At 47.5% G+C, this 20,775-nt stretch overlaps 1 protein-coding gene across 1 annotated transcript; it reads left to right on the top strand.

Moving 5' to 3' along the window:
* The first annotated feature begins 13,399 nt into the window (after positions 1–13,399).
* LOC138303836 (uncharacterized) lies at positions 13,400–13,729 on the top strand. The gene has a single exon (XM_069243345.1). It carries the CDS (start codon positions 13,400–13,402, stop codon positions 13,727–13,729), a length of 330 nt encoding a protein of 109 aa, XP_069099446.1.
* The last annotated feature ends 7,046 nt before the right edge of the window (positions 13,730–20,775 follow it).

Genomic DNA, 20,775 nt, shown 5'->3' with positions numbered 1-20,775 from the left:
CCTGGCGTTCGGTGTTAAAGAAGCGGTAAGACCGCCAAAAGGCCGGCGGTAAAAAAAATGGAATTACGACCGTGGCGGAAACTGCCAACATAGACAGCCACTTTAACACTCCAACCGCCACGGCGGTACAAACAAACACCGCGGTGGTAACTGCCAACAGACAGGCAGGAGACAATGTACTGCCCACAGTATTACAACCCACCAATCCGCCACCTTTTCTGGGGCAGATTCCTCGCGAACAAATACACGGCGGAAACAGGACTTCAAAGGGAAAATGCTCACCTCTACACACCCACGAGGAACCAGGACACCATGGAACCGGAACTCCATATTCTGCCAGCCTTTATCTTCCTGCTCCTCTACCAGGAGCACGAACGCCGGCGGCGAAGACAACGGTGAGTACTGCACCTATGACACAGGGGAGGGAAAAAACAGTGACCCACACATGCAACACCCCCGCCCCCACCCTCACCACTACAACACACACGCTAATACATATTGATACATCACAGTTACACCCCCAACCCCCCCTGGAAGAATGCAAGGACAAAAGGAAATGAGTTGAGTAATTGTGATATATTCAATTACATACATCAAAAATATTTACAAATATATACATTTATACTATATACAATTAAATACACCAAGAACACAAGTCCAAGGGAGTCCACCATCATAGTCCGTGGATCACTGGGCCCAAAAGGCATGGGTGAGGCCCACACAAGATACCCGAACAAGAAGGAGAGAACACTGCAGGGGCATCAGATATAAATAAAACAGGCACCTCAGGGGGAAAGGAAGGGGGGCACCTCAGCTGGTTGAGTGCACAACGCCAAATCCACGAGGGGGCCCCATGCCCAGTGTGCAATCCTGGGGAGGGCAAAGCCACAGTCTCTCAAGTCTCTACAGTGGGTGGTTTGCCCACTGTTCATTCCTGGGGAGTGCAAAGCCACAGTCTCTCAAGTCTCTACAGTGGGTGGTTTGCCCACTGTTCAATCCTGGGGAGTGCAAAATCACAGTCTCTCAAGTGGATGTCAATCTCCACTGGTTCTGGAGGGGGCCTTGTGCCCAGAGTGCTTCATCCTGCCAAGGACTGAGGTAGTAGATGTCAATCTCCACTGGTTCTGGAGGGGGCCTTGTGCCCAGAGTGCTTCATCCTGCCAAGGACGGAGGTAGTGGATGCCTTTCTCCACTGGTTCTGGAGGGGGCCTTGTGCCCAGAGTGCTTCATCCTGCCAAGGACTGAGGTAGTGGATGCCTTTCTCCACTGGTTCTGGAGGGGGCATTGTGCCCAGAGTGCTTCATCCTTGCTCGTGGCGGCCTCAGTAGCGTCAGAGCTTTTGGTGCTCATGGGCCTGCGGTGCTTGTGGCGGCGGTGTCCTGTTCAGTGGTGCTTGTGGCGGCGGTGTCTTTGGCAGCGGTGCTTGTGGCGGTCTCGTCCTGTTCAGTGGTGCTTGTGGCGGCGGTGTCTTTGGCAGCGGTGCTTGCGGCGGCGGTGTCCTTGGCAGCGGTGCTTGTGGCGGCGGTGTCCTTGGCAGTGGTGCTTGTGGCGGCAGTGTCTTTGGCAATGGTTCAGCTGCTGGCGGTTTTTTCCTGTTCAGCGGTGCTTGTGGCGACGGTGTCCTTGGCAGCGGTGCTTGTGGCGGCGGTGTTCTTGGCAGCGGTGCTTGTGGCGGCGCTGTCTTTGGCAGCGGTTCAGCTGCTGGCGGTCTTGTCCTGTTCAGTGGTTTTGTGGCGGCGGTGTCCTTGGCAGCGGTGCTTGTAGCGGCGGTGTCCTTGGCAGCGGTTCAGCTGCTGGTGGTCCTGTCTGTGGCAGTGGGGCTGCTGGCGGTCTTCCCAGATTTTCTGGTTTTAATGTGCCCCTTCCCCACCTTGGATGGTGTCGCAGCTGTCTCCACAATCCCAACTGTACCACTGGGCGCGGCTTTGGTGGCTGGTGTCTTTCCCCTCTCCCACCGGGCACTGCCCAACTTTTGATGCTTGACAGGTGGGGGACTGTCCGTGCTGTGGCTCCTTGCCACACTGCCTGCCTGCTGCCTGGTGCACTCCATAATCCGGTGACTACTGGCACCACTGGTCCTGCCGATGTTGTGGCTGAGGTGCTAGGTTGGGACCTGAGAGTCAGGTCCTAGGAGACTGACAAGGTGGGGGAGGTGAGGAAAAGAGGTCAAGGATGGACATGAAAAGTTTCTTAGGAACACTGGGACGGGTAGCTGGAGAGGGTTTGGGAGTAGAGGAAGAGGTTGTGGTCATAGGAGGTGTAAGTTTCCTGACTTTGGGTGAAGGTGCATGGGCTGGAGGCTGTCGTGAGGTGGATGGCTGTTTGGTGGGTGTGTGGCTGCGTTTGTGTACCTTGGGAGGTGGCCTCACAGACACACTGGGAGAGGACACAGGGGATGTGTGAATGGTAGTGGGGTGTTGACTGCATGTGAGTGGGGTGTGGTGTTGGATGTGCTGGTGATGGACGTAGTGGCTGAAGATGCAGTGCATGCAGGTGTGAGTGGAGATGAGACTGGGAGGGAGGAGGGAGACGAGGAGGAGGGGGACACAGTGGAGCCAGTGGATGTTGGTGTGTCTGCATGTGTGTGATGCTTTCGTGAGTGCCTGTGGGATGTGTGGTGCTTATGTTTGCCTGAGCTTCCTTTGTGTGTTGAGATGTGTGCATGCTGGTCTGATGGTGTGCTTGGGATAGGCTGAGGTACAGGGGTGTGGGTCTGGGTGGAGGAAGTCAGAGGGTGAGGCTAGAGACAGGGACAATGGCTGTCATCAGTGCTGAGGCCTGAGTCTGAAAAGCTCGCTGAAGGGCTGCCTGACCAGAATGCATGCCCTCCAGGAATGCATTGGTTTGTTGCAACTGCCTCTCTACACCCTGGATGGCATTCAAAATGGTAGACTGCCCAACAGTGAGGGACCTGAGGAGGTCAATGGCCTCCTCACTGAGGGCAGCAGGGGTGACAGGGGCAGTGGGGCTGAGGGGCTGCTGGGAGGGCGGTGATGGAAGGGGGGGTGGCGGCTGTACCTGTAGATGCGGGGGCCATGGATGGGGCCGCCACCAGAAGGGAGCTCCCATCAGAGGAGGAGTCCGTATCACTGGTGTCAGCTCCTGTCCCCGGCGTGGAGCACCGCCTGCCCTCCGTCCCACTGGTGAATTCGGAGTCCGTAGTCTTGCCCTCCAATGCCATGTGGGATGCAGCTCCCTCCTGCTCCGGTGCCAGTGCTCCTCTGCCTGACAATGCTAATGCACACAAGTACAGAGAGACCACAAAAAGGGGGGGGGACGACAGAAGAAAGACATGTTGCGTGCATGCAATACCACTACCGTTGGCGGACACAACAGACACAGAAGCCCCCTGCACTACGCCGCGCACTTGGGGTCCACTATTCAATCCCCGGGACATGGCTTACAAGGCTATGGCTGATTTCTGTACACATGGATGTCTCAGGAGCCTGACTAGGTGTAGTTGGCACTGTACCCAGGGGGGTGGGATGCCACAGGGACTGCCTGAAAAAGGGGACTTAACTAGCAAACTCGCCCTGGCCTAGGGGAACCCACAGCCCACCTCCCCCACCCAGACACCTACAATGCAAGCTGAATCAGCAGAATGAGAGTGTACTCACCCCCTTGTTGCTGCTGTGATGCCCTCAAGTGCCCATCCAACTCCGAGTACGCCACCGCCAGGATCCTGAACATCAGGGGGTCATGGTGCAACGGGCACCCCTCCCACTTTGGGAGGCCATCCCCAGCTGGGCCTCCGCCGTCTTCTTGCTCCAGCGGCGAATGTCCTCCCATCTTTTCCGGCAGTGTGTGCTCCGTCCGTGGTAGACCCCAGGGTCCGGACTTCCTTGGCGATGGCCCGCCAAATATCCTTCTTCTGGTGGACGCTGACCTACAGGAATTGTACAGGGGAAAAAGAGAAGTAATTACCAACTGCACCGTCACAGTCATTGACCTGCATCCCTACCCTTGCCATGTGGCACATGCACTCACCGTTGTTTCATGCACGTCTCATTCCCCCCCTATCTTTCATCCACCAAACTCCACACAGGCATTGCCCATACAGCATGGTAACGGTGTACTTACCTGTTTGTCTGGAGGACCGTAGAGTAGCGTGTACTCGGGGGGGGGACCCCATCCACTAGTTTCTCCAACTCCTCCATGCTGAAGGCAGGGGCCTTTTCCCCCAGACGCACAATCCATTGTCTCTTCCAGATTGAGGTCACAGCAGCACTTGCAATGTAGGGCCTCTCCTGTCGAAGATCAGGTATCGAGTGATTGAACAGTGAGAAAATGGCAGTCACGTCCGCGGCGGTGTGTACCGTCACCGCCGGCGTACATCGCCATTGGCTCCTGGGACCCATAGGGTTCAATGTTAACCAATGCAGAATTGCACCGCGGTCTTCGACTGCCTACCGCGACGGTGTACAACGCCAGGGCAGTTACCTCATATCCCATTGTCCCACTTTACCTCAGAGTTGGTTGACTCTATGCTCGCTGTTCTCCTCCACAGGCACCGTCCGCTGGGGCATGTGAAGAGATGGCGGCATCCTCCGGTGTATAGACCGCTGGTGGACCTGTCGACAATGGAGGAAAGACATGTGATCATCACCTGCAGGCTTGATCGTGCCACAATCCAGGAACTGTGTGCCCAGTTGGAGCCAGACCTGATGTCAGCTATCCGCCATCCCACAGGAATCCCCTCTCAAGTGCAGGTGCTGTCAGTACTCTATTTCCTTGCAAGTGGGTCATTTCAAACAACAGTGGGCATAGCATCAGGGATGTCCCAGGCTATGTTATCCAACGTGTTGTCCAGAGTGTTGTCTGCCCTGCTGAAACACAGGCGGAGCTACATCGTTTTCCCTCAGGTGGAGGATTTGCCTACAGTGAAAGGTGGAATAGCAGCATCCCTTATGTGATGGGGCAACTACAGAGGCACTGGGTGTGGCTATTAGGTGAGCAGCTGGAATAAAATCAGTGGGAATAGTTGTCTGGGTCTGGGGATATCCCTAAGAGTTAGTGTGTGTCTCACAGTTGTCCCTTGCCATTTGCAGGTGACTCTGGTTACCCCAACCTGTCATGGCTACTGACCCCAGTGAGGAATCCCAGGACAAGGGCAGAGGAATGCTACAATGAGGCCCATGGGTGAACTAGGAGGATTATAGAGCGGACCTTCAGCCTCTTGAAGGCCAGGTTCTGGTGCCTCCATATGACAGGTGGTTCCCTATTCTATTCACCAAAAAAGGTGTGCCAGATCATCGTGGTCTGCTGTATGCTTCACAACATGGCTTTGCGATAACAGGTGCCTTTTCTGCAGGAGGATGGTCCAGATGGAGGTGTGGTGGCAGCTGTGGAGCCTATGGACAGTGAAGACGAGGAAGCAGAAGAAGAGGACATCGACAACAGGAACTCGGCAATCCTGCAATACTTCCAGTTAGTCACAGGTAAGAAGACAAACCTGCCTGCTACATGTACTTTAAAACTACTACCTTTCTACTGTCTGTCCTTTTCACCCAGTGTATAGTCACTGAGTTGTCACTTTCCCTTACGATTTTACAGATGTGGGTCCCACTGTGTGACATCTGCTTTGTTTCCTCATGGACTAGAGCTGTGTGACATAGGTATGTTGACATTACATTTGAAAGAGCATTTTGTCACTGTAATTCCTAATACACTAATTCAAAATCACAGACAGACTCCAGATTGTTTTGTGCTTTAAGGGTGTTTATTTAAGTGCTCAATATTGGAGGGGGTTGTAAAATGGTGGGGGTGATGGTGGAGGAATGTCCATGGCAGAGTCCAAGCTATTAGTCTCACAGGTGCATTGTCCAAAGGGGCATAGGAAGTGGAGCTGGGGCAGTTTGAGGATGGACAGGGTGACAAGGTGGGACAAATGGATGACAATCAGGGTGGTCTTATTTCTTGGCGGGGTCTTGGCATCGTTCTCTGTCTTTGTCCTGGATCTCAGGGACCGTTTGCGGGGTGGTTCTCCCTCTGCAGGTGGTGGGGTGCTGGTGTGGTGGTCTTGTGGCAGTGCCTCCTGTCCACTAGCGCCGGCAGAGGTGGTGGGCAGTGCATCGTCCAGGCTAGTGTCAGGGGCCCCTTGTTGTGCCACAGTGTCCCTCCTGGTGTTGAGGAGTTCCTTCAGCACCCCTACGATGGGGCCCAGGGTGGAATTGAAGGATTTGAGTTCCTCCCTGAAGCCCAAATACTGTTCTTCCTGCAGCCGCTGGGTCTCCTGAAACTTGGCCAGTACCGTTGCCATTGTCTCCTGGGAAGGGTGTAAGGCTCCCATGATGTTGGAGAGGGCCTCGTGGAGAGTGAGTTCCCTGGGCCTGTCCTCCCCCTGTCGCACAGCAGCCCTCCCAGTTCCCCTGTTTCCCTGGGCCTCTGTCCCCTGAACGGTGTGCCCACTGCCACTGCCCCAGGTCCCTGTTGTTGTTGGGGTGGTGGGTTAGCCTGGGTTCCCTGTAGTGGTGGACACACTGCTGATTGATGTGCCCTGGAGACAGAGGTATGGGCCCGCTGGGTGGGTGCTGTGCTGGTGTTTCCAGATGGGGGAAGCTCTGTGTTGGCCTGTGACTGTGTCAGAGGAACCGACTGTCCTGAGGTCCCATATGGGCCAGGCTGGTCGTCTAGATCCAGTTGGACAGAGCTGCTGTCATCACTGTGGGCCTCTTCTGTGGGTGGTGTGGACATGTCTGGACCCTCCTGCCCAGTGACGTTGGGTAGGGGTCCCGCAGGGGTGTAAAAGCATGATTATTGCATCTGTGTGTGTCATGGTGTGCAATGGGTGGGTGACCGTGTACCCCAGTGCTTGCATTCCTGTGTGGGACTGTGGTGTAGCCATTTTTAATATAGCCTTTGCGCATTTGCTTAAAGCATAAGGCCTCGGTGCACTTTATTATAGATGCATTTTATTCAGCCTCAAACTGTTATTTTTCAATAACTAGTTTCACAGTCTTGTTTTCTTTTCTTCTATCAGACTGTTTAGCTTGCTTCAGCACCGGAGTTCTCAAACAATACATTCTTGCTCGCTCTGTGCTTCAGTCAAGGATACAGTCTGGTACATTGCCGATAGACATGGTAGGAAGTACATATTCTTACGTAGGGACGTTTCTTAGAACACCGGCGTGTTGATTATAAAAACACTTCCTAGTCCTAGTACACGTAAGAGGGAGATTCCGACCAGGGAACCACAACTAGACGCTGACTGACCTGTTGCAGATGCTGATCCAGATCATAGGCCTTTGCTCAGGTATGAGGGTTGATGTCCTCCCGGGGGAATCTGAAAGGCAAGCTTAGAGCTTAACATGCTGTGCTCAAAATAGAACTTAAAAGAGAGAACGTAATCTGGTAACACTATGATAGCGTTATTTCTATGTTTCACTCTCCTCGTTACTATTTCAATCATACTGTGTTGTATGGTTCTGGTTATTGCGGCTCATGCCTTGTTATCTAAAATGCAGTTATTTTATAAAATCAATCTGTAAAACTTAAACTGCCTCTGTCATTTGTATATGAGACCACACTTGGTATGAGACAACTGGTTGAGATATGAGTGACCACCACTTCCCTGAGAAGCTCTAAGATGTCATGCACTCGGCTGCCCAATCATCCCTTCCCTTTGGGAGAGATGAGGCACTGCTTGTTGGCCGGAGCAAAACCGGATAGAGGGCGACCAGGGTCCTTCTCCGTGGGTCAGACTTAGTCCCCCACACTGAGAACGACCCTGCTACCCAAAATCCAGTAGTTTCATTAGGATAATGAGAGCCTACGAGACAGGACCTTGTGTGATGATGGTTTGGGGGGGGGTGTATGGGTATGTGCAGTGGCCATGCTTTGGAGATGGGTGTCCATGCTTTGTTTTTGTATGCAGGGCTTGGTGTTGGGATGGGTGGTTTGTGATATTGGGACATTTGTGAGGAGTAGGAGTGATGGGGGTGAGGGCGAGGCTGGTGGTATGTGATGGCATGCAGGTAGGGTGGGGGATATAGTAGTAAAGATTTGACTTACCAGAGTCCATTCCTCCAGCTACTCCTGCGAGGCCCTCAGGATGCAGAATAGTCAAGACCTGCTCCTCCCATGTTGTTAATTGTGGTCTGTCCTCTGTACCACAATGTGGTGTCTTGAGACCACGGAACGCACCCTCCCCCGTAGGTCGCTCCACCTCTTCCTGATGTCATCTCTATTTCTTGGGTGCTGTCCCACTGCGTTGACCCTGTCCACGATTCTTCGCCATAGCTCCATCTTCCTAGCTATGGAGGTGTGCTGCACCTGTGATCCGAATAGCTGTGGCTCTACCTGGATGATTTCCTCCACCATGACCCTGAGCTCCTCCTCAGAAAACCTGGGGTGTCTTCGCCGTGCCATGGGGTGGTGTGGGTTGGTGTGTGTTGTGATGTGTGGGGTGATATTTAGTGGTGTGTTGTGTGAGGTGCATGGATGTTATGTGGGTGATGGTGTTGAGTGCCTGTGGATGCTCGTTTGTAGATGGTGGTGTCTTTCTGTGGCCTTCAGTCGCAGTTGTCGTCGTAGGGCTTTGTGGGTGATGTGGCTGTGTGTTTTATATTGTATTGGGTGTGTGGGAGTGGTGTGTGTATGTGTATCAGGTGTGTGTATTTCGAATTGTCCAATGTGGATGTGTTTTGTAACTGTGTGTGTATTTTGAGCGCGGCGGTGTGTACCGCCAATGGAATACTTTGGTTGAAAGACCACCATGTGGATTTGTGGGTCGTGATAGTGTGGGTGTGTTCCTGTTGGCGTGACGGTGGAGGTTTTGTTTATGCCAGTTTATCACTGACCTTTGGTGTGGCAGACTTGTGTGGGTGCCTATATTTTGGCGGATTCCGACCTGTGGGTCATAATGACCATGACGGAATTCCGCGGCCGCTTACCGGTGTACCGCCAATGTTGTAATGAGGGCCATAGTCTCTTAAGTTAGGCCTGACTGCTCTCTGCCAAGCTCCCAGGGGGTGAGCACAGGTTAATTTAGGGTGTGTATCTGACTTACCTTGACTAGGATTGTGGTCCCTACTTGGGCAGGGTGCAAACCTCTGCCAACTAGAGATCCAGTTTTTAACACTGTTTGCAGCCGTAGGATAGGACTGGTGTCTGTGCAATGCCTTACAGTAATTTGGTGTACATTATTATCCACACTGAGGCCAAGTTGAATCAATAGTCTTGTGGCATTATTGTTTTCCTATTCTCTTCATATGGCATTTTTATTTTTTGATCCTCCCTGATTTGCATTTTTGTTTTTTATTCTAAATAATGTCTCTGATTGGAGGCCCCATAACTGCATCCACACCTGCAAAACCAGAGTTGGAGATGTCCAAATTGAAGAAGTACATAGTGCAACAACTCAAAGATCTTTGCAAGGAGTTAGGTATTTCTACTAAAGGCTTCACCAAGACGGTGGACCTGCGAAAGGTGCTGAGGGCCTGTTTGGAATCAAGGGGTATAACACATGAGACCCCTGAGATGGACGATGTTGAGATAAAGGATGATAAGAATCTGGAGCAGTATTCAGTGGATAATGTAGGACTGCCTGTGGGACAGGGGACAACAACCATGCAAGGAGAGATAGTTCCCACAGGGCATGAAGCAGTGTGTCCTCTAAAAGCCTGACCACAGAGGAGCTGGAGGACAGTAGGGAGGAGAGGAAAATAAAATTGGAGCTGACTAAGCTCAGAGTGGAGAAGGACAAGGCCTCGGAGTAAAGGAACAGGCATTGAAGGATAAGAAATTGGCCATGAAAGAAAATAAAATATTTTGGCTCAGGAACTGATCTTGAGAGAGTTGGACATCAAGGCTACACTGGTAGAGTTCAGCAGTAGTGGTTGCAGCAAAGTTTCTATGTTTTCTGACAGGAGGTTCCACATACCCAATGGTCTGGTGTTTTGTGGAGGGAGACGGCATAGACAGATAGTTTAAGGCGTATGAAATTGCTCTGCTAATATACAAGGTTCCTGAGGCAGATTGGGGTGCTAGCTTGTGGAGACATTTCCCTAGTGAGATGAGGTACACTCCACTGGCCCTAGAAGAGAGTGACAGGATGAGGTATCTCCCCATGAAGAAGGCCCTAATCAGAAAGACCCCAGAGAAATATAGACAGAAATTCAGGGATAATCAGAAGATGTCCAAATAGACCAGGGTGGATCATGTGGATTCTATTTGCAAGGCACTGGATGGTTCAGTGAAGGGCAGTGATGTAAAAGATTACCAGGGGTTGTACAAGTTGTTTGCAACAGAGCACCTGTTCAGTCTTTGCTTTCCAGATCTGTGCCAATACCTTGTTAATAGTAAGCCCACTGACCCCACGGAGCTTGCTAAGGAGGTGGACTGATGGGTTAATACCCGGGTCCATAAGAAGGTACCAGGGGGATAACACCAAAGGTGGGCAGGGTCCTCACCAGAGGAAGAAGGGGGATGAAAAGAGTAAGGGTTTCTCTAAAGGGCCCCAAACTGGTTCTGTGGGACAGGGTCTACCCTCCCTTGAGAAAAAGAAGAAGTGGTTTCCTGAGAACAAGTCTACAGGGAAGGCTCCTGTCAAGTGCAATGAGTGCCAGCGTGAAGGGCACTACAAGGGAGATGCTAAGTGTGCCAAGCGGACACAGCCCCCCACTAGGGAGCATACACCGGGGCTAGCCAGTGTAGACCTTGGGAAGGAGATGTCCCGAGATAGTGCTGGGGAGAGTGTACAGTTTACCTTAATATCCCTGGGTGTTAGAGAGAAGGTACAGAGAATCCACATGCCTGACAAAATAAGAAAGTACAGTCAGTAAGTGTCCATCAATGGGCAGAGGGCAGAGGCTCTGAGAGACACAGGAACCAGCATGATAATCATCAGGTGTCATCTGGTGTCTTTAGAGCAGGTAGTCCCTAACATGTTCCACCAAGTTGTTGCTGTTGGCAACAGTGAGAGCCACTAACCAGAGGCAATGGCTCCCTCTAAGTGGAGGGGAGCCTCAGGTCTGCTGAAGGAAGCTGTGAGTCTGTCCATGCCTGTGGATTGTCTGTTGAGCAACGACCTGGAGCACACCATCTACAAAGAAGTCGAGCTTAGGTCACACTTGGAGATGATGGACTTTCCTGAGTGGATGTGTCTGACCACACAGTCCATGGCAGCTCGGAAAGGTGATCAGGAGGACCTGGAGCCTGTAACAATGGCCCAGGGTCCTCTACAAAAGAGAAAGGGCAAAGGGCCCGGGAATCCTGCTCCTGAGATTCTCCTGCTCCGGAAGGAAGCTGAATCTAAGGGGGAAGCCCCAGTACTAATATAAGACATAGTTAAACTGGGCAACCTGCCTGAACTGTCCAACTGGCAGCAGGAAGAGGGTCCCACCAGGGAAGAGTTCTGCAAAGTGTAGAGAGAGTGCCCTAGTCTTGTGGGTCTTTGGCAGCAGGCTGAGGCCCAGGCAGCTGGTGATACCTCTGGCAAGCAGATGATTTACTGGGAGAATGATCTCCTGTATAGAGAGCCTAAGAATCCTGAGCCTGGTTCAACACATGTGTTAGTGATCCCCCAGTGCTACAGAGCCTTCCTACATGGTCTGGCTCATGATGAGCCACTGGCAGGTCATTTGGAGCAGGACAAGAGCTTTGAGAGGCTTGTTACTTACTTTAATTGGCCTCAAATAAGGTAGGCCTCAGCTGTATACTGGGGTCCTGTCAAACCTGCTGAGTGAGTGACAAGTCAGGGGGGAGACGTGCAAGGCCCCCCTGCAACCCTTACTGGTCATTAGCACCCCTTTTGAGGGGGTTGGCATTGACATTGTTGGGCCTCTGGATCCCAAAACAGCCATTAGCAACAGATTAATTCTGTTCTTGGTGGACCACGTCATCCGGTGCCATGAGGCTACGCCTCTGAGGACAATGACTGCACCCGTGGTGGCCAGGACACTGATGTGGAAATTTTTACCACGTGTGTAGCCAAAAGTTGGTGGTATCTGACCGGGGCACCAACTTTATGTCCTACTAGATGAAGACCATGTGGAATGAGTTTGGAGTGACCTGTAAGATCAGCACTCCTTATCACCCCCAAACCAATGGGTTAGTTGGGAGGTTCACCCATACTCTAAAAGGCATGATTATGGAACCACCCGAACCATGAGGCATAAATGGGACATCCTCCTGCTATGCCTATTGTTTGTCTATAGGGAGGTAGCACAGAAAGGGGTTGGCTACAGCCCCTTTGAACATCTGTATGGGCACCCTGTGAGAGGGCCTCTCACTCTGGTGAAGGAAAGATGGGAGCAAACCCTCAATAGAGCCCCCCAGGATGTTGTCAGCTACACGCTGGCTCTCAGCAACCAGACAGCATACTTCAGGAAGCTCACCCAAGAAAACCTAGAAGCCAGCCAGGAGGACATGAAACACTGGTATGACCGAAATGCCACTTTGGTGGATTTTCAGCATGGCCAAAAAGTGTGGGTCATGGAGCCAGTGGAGCTCCGTGCTCTACAAGACTGTTGGTCTGGGCCCTATGAAGTAAAGGAACGAAGAGCAATCTAACCTACCTGGTGGACCCCAAATCTCCTAGGAGCCCCTTGAGGGTTGTACATGTCAACCGCCTCAAGCACCACTTTGAGAGGTTGAAGTTACCATGCTCTTGGTGACTGATAATGGGGTGGAAGAGAAGATTGAACCTCTCCCCAATGTCCTGTCTTCCAAGGAGTAGGATGGGTCACTGGAACGTGTTGGCTTCTACTCTGCACTAACCCTAGAACAGCACAGAGATTCCTGCTAGTTGTTGGGACAGTTTGCCTCTTTATTCTTCCTTTCCTCAGGGCTCACTACAGGGTACACCCATAATATTGACACTGGGGACAGTCCACCTGTAAATAATAAAATTTACAGGTTGTCTGACAAGGGGAGGGTTATCACTATGGAGGACATCACCAAAGTGTTGGCACAGGGTTATTGAGCCCTCTAACAGCCCTTGGTCTTGCCCAGTGGTGTTGGTCCTGCCCTGCCAGGTGTCACACCTGAAGCTTGGTTCTGTGTGGACTACCGGGGGCTCAGTGCAGTCACCAGGACTGGCGTACACCCCATCCCCAGAGCTGATGATCTCATAGACTAGCTAGATGCTGCCAAGTTCCTCAGTGTGTTTGACCTAACCTCTGGGTACTGGCAGATTTCCTTGACTGATGGGGTCAAAGAAAGGTCTCCATTCTCAATACCAGAAGAGCACTTCCAGTTCTAGGACATGCCCTTTGGGTTGAAGAATGCCCCAGCTACTTTTCAGAGGTTGGAAAATTAGGTCCTACCTGGACTAGAGAACTTCGGTGTCACCTAACTAGACGACATTGCAGTCTCCAGCTCTAGCTGGGAGGACAACCGGTGCCACCTGAGAGAAGTGCTTAAGGCTCTTCAAAGGGCAGGTCTGACTACTTAGGCCAGTATGTGCCAGATAGGACAGAGTTCTGTGGTCTACTTCAGACACCAAGGAGGTGGTGGCAAGGTGCAGTCCTTGCAACCAAACATTGACACCATTCTGGGTTTTGAAACCCCCAAGACTCAGACCAAAGTGAGAGCCTTCCTAGGCTCCACTGGATACTACAGGAGACTTATCAAGGGGTATGGCACCATTGCTGCCCCCTTTACAGAGCAGACTTTCGAGAAGCTGCCACATAAGGTGATCTGGACAGAGATGTGCCAGAAAGCTTTTGATGCCCTGAAAGAAGCCATGTGCAGGGTTCCTGTGCTTATGGCCCCAGAGTTCTCCAAATAATTTCTTATTCAGATGGATGCTTCAGAGCATGGCATAGTGGCCATGCTCTCAGAACTAAATGAAAAAGGCATGGATCAACCTGTAGCTTTCATCTGTAGGAGGCTACTTCCCAGTGAATAAAAGAGAAGCACAATTAAAAGTGAAGCCTCTAGGCTATGGCAAACTTAGTCGGGTCCTTCTTTACACGGATTTGACCTTTTTATTACAATAGGGATCAAGTTCACTCTTTTTCGGTCTGTTTCGATTTACTGTAACTATTTTTGTTTCCATTAAGTTACTTGGAGAATAGTATAAAATTATTTGGCAACTTCGTGAATATGATCCAGTGCCCAACAACTATCGTGATCATGGGAGCAGTGCATTCAGACCAGGAGCCGTGTGTGAATACTTCCTTGTTCTCAGCCCAGCCTGTGCGAGTACTTCCCAGCCTTCAGCATTTAACAAGTCAGCATCAGTGAGTGCTCTGTCGGTTACCAGTTAACTCTGTGCCTAGCCAACGAAACTGAGGGCATCTTCACACACCCTTCCAGACACCTACGAGGTACTGTGAGTGGGGGAGTGGTGCAGACTGCTTAGCCTCCATGTGAACATTTACTCAGCAAGGCCCGGCACTGCAGCTTTGGGCTACTTGTTGTGCTATTTCTGCCCCGCATTGACTTTCTGATCCAGAGGGCTAGGGAAGCTGAGATCACCTGTAAATCATTCAGGTCAGGAGACCTCATCAGAACTATAATTGTGAGTGCTTGTCCAGTACTCCACTACGGAGACCTTCCTGTAACTCCCTTAAAGGGAGCACCCAATATCTTGAGCGATGTGATTTTCAATGCTACACTTAAAAATTGATAACATATGCAATTGTAATTCGATTTTTGTCATGTTGGACTTATTTAAAACAGATAATCCCTATTCTTCTGCATTGGTGTTGAATCTTTTTGTGTTGTTTTCACTGTGTAACTGTACTTTAAGTGTTGCACAAATACAGAGTGCCTCTTAAGTTGAGCTTGACTGCCCTGTGCCAAGGGAGTGAGCACAGGTTAATTTAGGGTGTGTATCTGATTCACTCTGACTAGGATTGTTGCCCCTACTTGAACAGGGTGTATACATCTGCCAACTAGAGACTCAGGGGCATATTTATACTCTGATTGCGCCTAATATGCGTCAAAATGTTTGACACACATTCAGCGCAAACCTTGCCCCATATTTAAACTTTGACGCCCGAGCCCACGGACGTAAACATTCCTCCGTGTGAGTCATTTTTTGGATGCGGGAAACTGCCTTGCGTTAATGACATGCAAGGTAGGCGTTCCAGCCCAAAAAATTACTTTAAGGCCTGTGCGCCTTATTTATACTGCTGTGTCATTTTGACGCACAGGAGAGGGCGGGCCTTAAAAAATGGCGCACAGCCTGATGTGTGCTGTTTTTTAACGCCTGGGTCAGGGAAGGCGTTAAGGGAGCTGTGGGCTCACTTCCATGGTCTCTGACCATGGAAGGAGTCCAGAGGTGCCCTTCCCAGCCCCCAGGGACACCTCCTACCACCCTCGCCCACCCCTGGGGGACATCCATGGATGGGGGACCCATCCCAGGTAAGTACAGGTAAGGTGAGGTAAGTATATATTTTTGTGGCATGGGGGACTATTCCCAAAGTGACCAGCACTCTACATCTATATTGGGACACTATGGATGCTCTGCAAGAAAGAAATCATCAAAATGTAGGGGGGGAGTAGAAGCCCCAGGAGTGAGTAAAATATGCATGGCGATTGTCGCTAAAGATTTAAGAATTGTACAGAAACATAGATTATATTTTCAGATACCTAAAAGTGAGGCATCTACTCATACGATTACTGTCTATTTTCAAAGTTTTACAACAAAAGTTTTGTCCTCTGAGAAGACTTGAGTTCCTTCTTAAAATATAACACCTTTTAAGTGTTGTCTGACCTCTCCTGTCATATCACCTTTTAAAACGTTGTCTAACCTCTCCTGTCGTACTGTGCTGCTGGGGAAAGCTAATCAGTTATCCTATGCCCGAGTTTAAAGCACAGGAGCTCAGGACAGCTCATGCAGCAGTCATGCAGCAGTCAAGGTTATCTGCCATTGAAAATATCAAATACCCAACAGTTTTTAATGAGGCACATCCTGATGCTAGTACTAGTGGCACAACTACTAAAGAGACAGGGAAATAGGATAAGTTATGTCAGGTATTATGCTTTTGGGTGAGAAGCAGTACTTATTTATGACAGCGGTATGGTGGTGAAAATTCAGCCTTCACTGAAGAGTCATCATCATTGTTTTGGAATGTGTATGTGGATATTCCAAGGTGGTATGGTTGGGTCCGCTTACCTGGGGAGATCCCCAATTAGGGGTGAATTCTTTTCTGAGAATAGGGAAGTTAAAGGGGCAAGCAAGGGGGTTACAGTAAAACAGAGCAGGCAGCAATGTGCATGATAGAGAAATGTAAGCAAAATAATATGGTATGGATAAAATAATAGAATAATAGTCTTGCTAGGGCATTAAAAGAGGTATTGTTAAATGCAAACAAGATAAATTAAATAAACAAGCAACAGAGAGCTGCTTTCCTCAGACTGGTATGGAAAGATGTGTTTTTGCTACAGAAAATAAATCTAACAGTAAGTACAACTATTTGTCTAGCAACTTGTTAGGGGCTGATGTTTGACGCAATCTATTCCTGCCGTATCTCGTAGTGGAGTTGCAGTAATAACCTGCAATGGCAGTGGGATCAGAGATGTGAAGCAAACAACGAACTGCCCTGGTAGATCGGAGCTTGCTGATCTACATCTTATTGTGGAAATGAGCTAAACACTGCCAACTTTAAAGCTTTATATGAGATGATCATTTTTCCCTAGAAGCATTAGTATTGGATCATCCTAAATAAAAAATGGCTGTTTTTGATGGCATATGGGGAATTGAATGTAGTAATGGCAATGCAAGATATGTCAAGCATTGTTCATAATTTGGTTTGTGAACCACATTAATTCAGTGCTCACAGTAGATCCTAGTAAAGAGTTGAAAACCTTTACATTTATATTTTTAGTAGCAAGAATAATAGGTCTCAGGCAGATTATTATTTATTCCTGGAATCATCAATTTAATGTACTTTGCATTGGTGTCTTTTACCCTCCCAATTTCCGTTTTCCTTATGGTGAGCCTTCGTTATACTAATGCAAGATAGAATTGGTCAGATATTTTGGAGGTCTTTGGTTTTTGAAGGTCTTCAGAATTTAGATGATTTCCTCCAGCTTCATGTTGAATTGTTCAATTAAAAAAATCACCATTCATTCCACTCCAAAAATGCAGAAAGTCTGAGCTATTATTTTATTTAACGCAGCCCATTAACACTTCTAGTTCTCAAATGAATCATTCCACAAAAATTAAAAAAGCAAGAGGTGTAAAAGGAACAAAAACATGGTTATATTCACCAGCCAATAGTACCCCAGTCAAGTCATCACTCTTCTGTTCATAAGTGAGCGCCATAGTTTTGAACCCTAAATCAAGAGCTTCACAGTTGCAACAATTAGCCAAGCTTGATCTGGTGAATAACAAAGCTAAACAGCACCAACCTCAATGCCCTTCAACTTGGCAAGTTCCTGTAGATGCACAGTTGAGGCTAAAGGCTTAAACCTCTCAATGTACTTTCAATGGTGCAATCCCTTTCACCTGATTCCATAAACAAATGACCGTACATATCACAACAAAGAATGCCATTGATATTATTTGTAGAAGCAGAGGCATGCAATTCTTCTTTTAAAATATTAGTGCTATATTGGTTTGCATGCCTTTTTGAGTTGTGCTCAAAAGGAAAGGAAGTCTAAGTGCTGGCCAAATATTTTTATTAAATAATTTGATTTAATTTCAGGAAAGGCACCATCAGTCACCTTTTTTGTAATAAATGTTATTAGCATTTATTGTCAATGTGGTGCAATCAAATTTTTGAGGCAATGGAATGAAATCTCAATCTAAGTATCCACAGGGGTAGCTGATGATCATAGAGGAAATTGATACATATGTTAACATAGTTCCATTCATGTTTGAAAAGGCAGCTTGTGTGGGAACAGGTAACAGTATCTCCTCCAATCACACAAACTAATGTTATGATTGAGTCCCATGAATGGTAAAAGAACAACTGCAGGAAGGATGGGGGAAATGCAAAGTGCGGTAAACATACAGATCAAAGAGCTGCTGCATATGTTGACTCCAAGAGGTAGACAATAAGGCTAAGGGTAGCACAGTGCAGTGAAGAATGGAGTGGGGGTGAAATCCACAGAACTGATGTTCACTAAAATCTCATACATTTCAAAGTTGAAGTTTCAAGGGTATCACTCCTATTTGAAATCTGCCAGGATAATGCACTGGGGCAGGAGTATCAGGTATTACCCTTGTCAGCATTCACCTCACCCTCTGTTTGCTAGAAGGATCTTGAATAAGTACAGTGGCATTTGTATGGTATCCCACAGAAATCCATGTATCACTGACTTTTTTAAGAACACTTACCTTTTTTGATTATTTAGAAAGAGCTAAGGCAAAATATAATCACAAACACACATATCCAGTTACAGATATTTAGAATTCACAGACCAGTGTGTACATAGCCCTATTATATGACTATTTTTTCGACTTCAAAAAGAGGTATACGCCTGTCAGAAATGTAAAGGGATCCCTTATTGTTTAAGTGGTTTCCACCTAGCTAGGCATTTATTAAGAAGGATGGAAGCCTCCAGATCAAAGTAATACTGTAACTTACCCCACCACAATTCAACACAATGGGTATTATGTGGAATCCACTCAAATGCAGCACATGTTTGCTATTGATACACCATTAAAAAAATAAATCACTGTAATCCCTAGGGATATGTGCAAAGTGGCAAACACACTACTATGCTTTGTAGATTTGAAAAAAAAACCAGCTCTTTTTTTAGAGGAACAGAGACACTCCTGTCCACATTAGTCCAAAAATCAGGCAAATAAAAACAGTCAGCGAACACATGGATATCATCTGTGACCACATCTTGGATGTTTGGAATGTACCATCATCTTACATTGAATAATGTATAAGGCATTAACCATAGTTGGTTAAGAACTTAATATTGGATTGGCACAGGTGTAGATGATGGTTAGAGGGTCTCCCATTTTGGAATCAAGGTAATATTGTGTTGTTTCCCAGGAGAAAGAATAATCCCTCTGAGGACTGTGGATCACAATGGCCTACTTCTCTAACAAGTGTAGATGTTAAAATATATTTGAAAGTGATAAAAATAAGACTATCTAGAGTCATTACACTGAAGCTTTGTTCTCAAAACATGGATTTATTTCAGAATACCATGGTCCATATTAATATAGCAATGGCTATGTTTGATGCTGCTAATGCACTGGAATATAAGACCTGTATGATCTTACTTCAAAATATGTTTCCATGCTTGACAATTGAAAGTGATTACCTAATTATTTGGTGGAATCTGCAGTCTTGCTAAAATGAACCTTTTATCTAAAATGCAGTATTTATTTCAATCAATCCCTCTGGTGGCTCCTAATATATTATTTAACCAACTTAACTCAGCTACAGCAAATTTTGTTTAGGGAATTATTGTAGTCCCCAAGGTGATTCACTTTCTTAAAAAATTCCAATAGAAAAAGTAGATGGGCCCTGCTGAACTTGACGCTGTACTACTGGGATGCAATGCCTCAAAAATTAAATGCCTATTAGTAGACACACTTAGTAATACATTTCATTTGAAATATCAACTATGCATGGGCAATAATGTTAGCTGCTTCACTTAAAAATATTTTGAATGTAGTTATTTCAAAATGGTTTGCTGTAAGAGCATCCGAGTTGCATATCAGATGTGGACGTCATGGTGTCATTATTTTTCACCTATTAAAATTTCCTTTCCAGACTCCTCTTTTCTGTGGGGTATAAGGACTCTTTGTATAGTATTTGGATGAAATTCAAGATAAATCATGTTATTCAACTTATAGATGATGCAGTATTTCTGTAATTCCTTGGGTTACAGGAAACATACTCCATAATGAAGTATCAATTTTATAAAATCATGCAGATGTGAGATTTGCTTTTAAATGCATTTGAAATGTATAGTTTTGACACAGCAAGAATAATGTTTTTAGAACTATTATAGAACTACATGAACGCTAAAGAGGAATGTCAACTGTGGTCAGTTACACGGGCAGTTTCACAGCTGAAACATGTTGACCTTTTCATGTCAAGGACCATAGAATCCTTGTGACATCTCACTTTTTTTAATCTTGCTTAAGACCTTATCCATTAAGTCATAGTTCTAGGATCTATGAGGCAATTTTAATTCACAAAATCCCTTGCCTTTTATTAAGTGCTCTGCTTACAAACACACAGAGCCCACCCACTCACACTAAGTAATGTGGGTCTAATCATGAAGTAGACCACATGTGGTATCTGTGGGTGAGGAGCCAAAAAAATATATCCAAGAAATGTGGCAAGAGAACTGATTTACCTGGGTGCCAACCGCTCACTAACTTGAGATGTTTGTGTGGTCACGCACATAGCTGAGTATTATATTAGAGAAAAGAGCGCTGGGTTAACCCTCATTTGTATGTATTCTCTATTATAGAACTAGCCAAAAGCCCTTGAAATTGGAGATGTATACAATGTATTTTGTGAATAATAGATGATGCATAAAGAAAAAAGCTTCAAAGTGCGGTCTTATAAATTAAACTGTATTATAAGAACTCAATATATATTGTATGGTGACCCATACAGCATATCATACGTGACCCGTACAGCATCTGAAATTATAGTAACACATTTAACTTCAACATGTTTCTCTTAGATAATACCATAGCAAAGATTGATTTTTCAATGAGAAAAAATAACTTTGTGAAAAGTGATTTGCTATTCATTGTTTTGTCTGCTTCTTTCATTTTTGCTTTTCACCACATATGTCTTGACCCAGAGAGTTAGGAGGAAATGATGCCAAATCGAAATCCTGTAACCAACATGACTCTGCCAAAGGAGAGAATGTCAGCTGCTTTTCTCTTTGCTC

This window comes from Pleurodeles waltl, chromosome 1_1 (assembly GCF_031143425.1).
Source record: "Pleurodeles waltl isolate 20211129_DDA chromosome 1_1, aPleWal1.hap1.20221129, whole genome shotgun sequence".
Lineage (NCBI taxonomy): Eukaryota > Metazoa > Chordata > Amphibia > Caudata > Salamandridae > Pleurodeles > Pleurodeles waltl.
The sequence above is the reverse complement of the archived record's forward strand: the minus strand, read 5'-3'. Positions and strand labels throughout refer to the sequence as shown.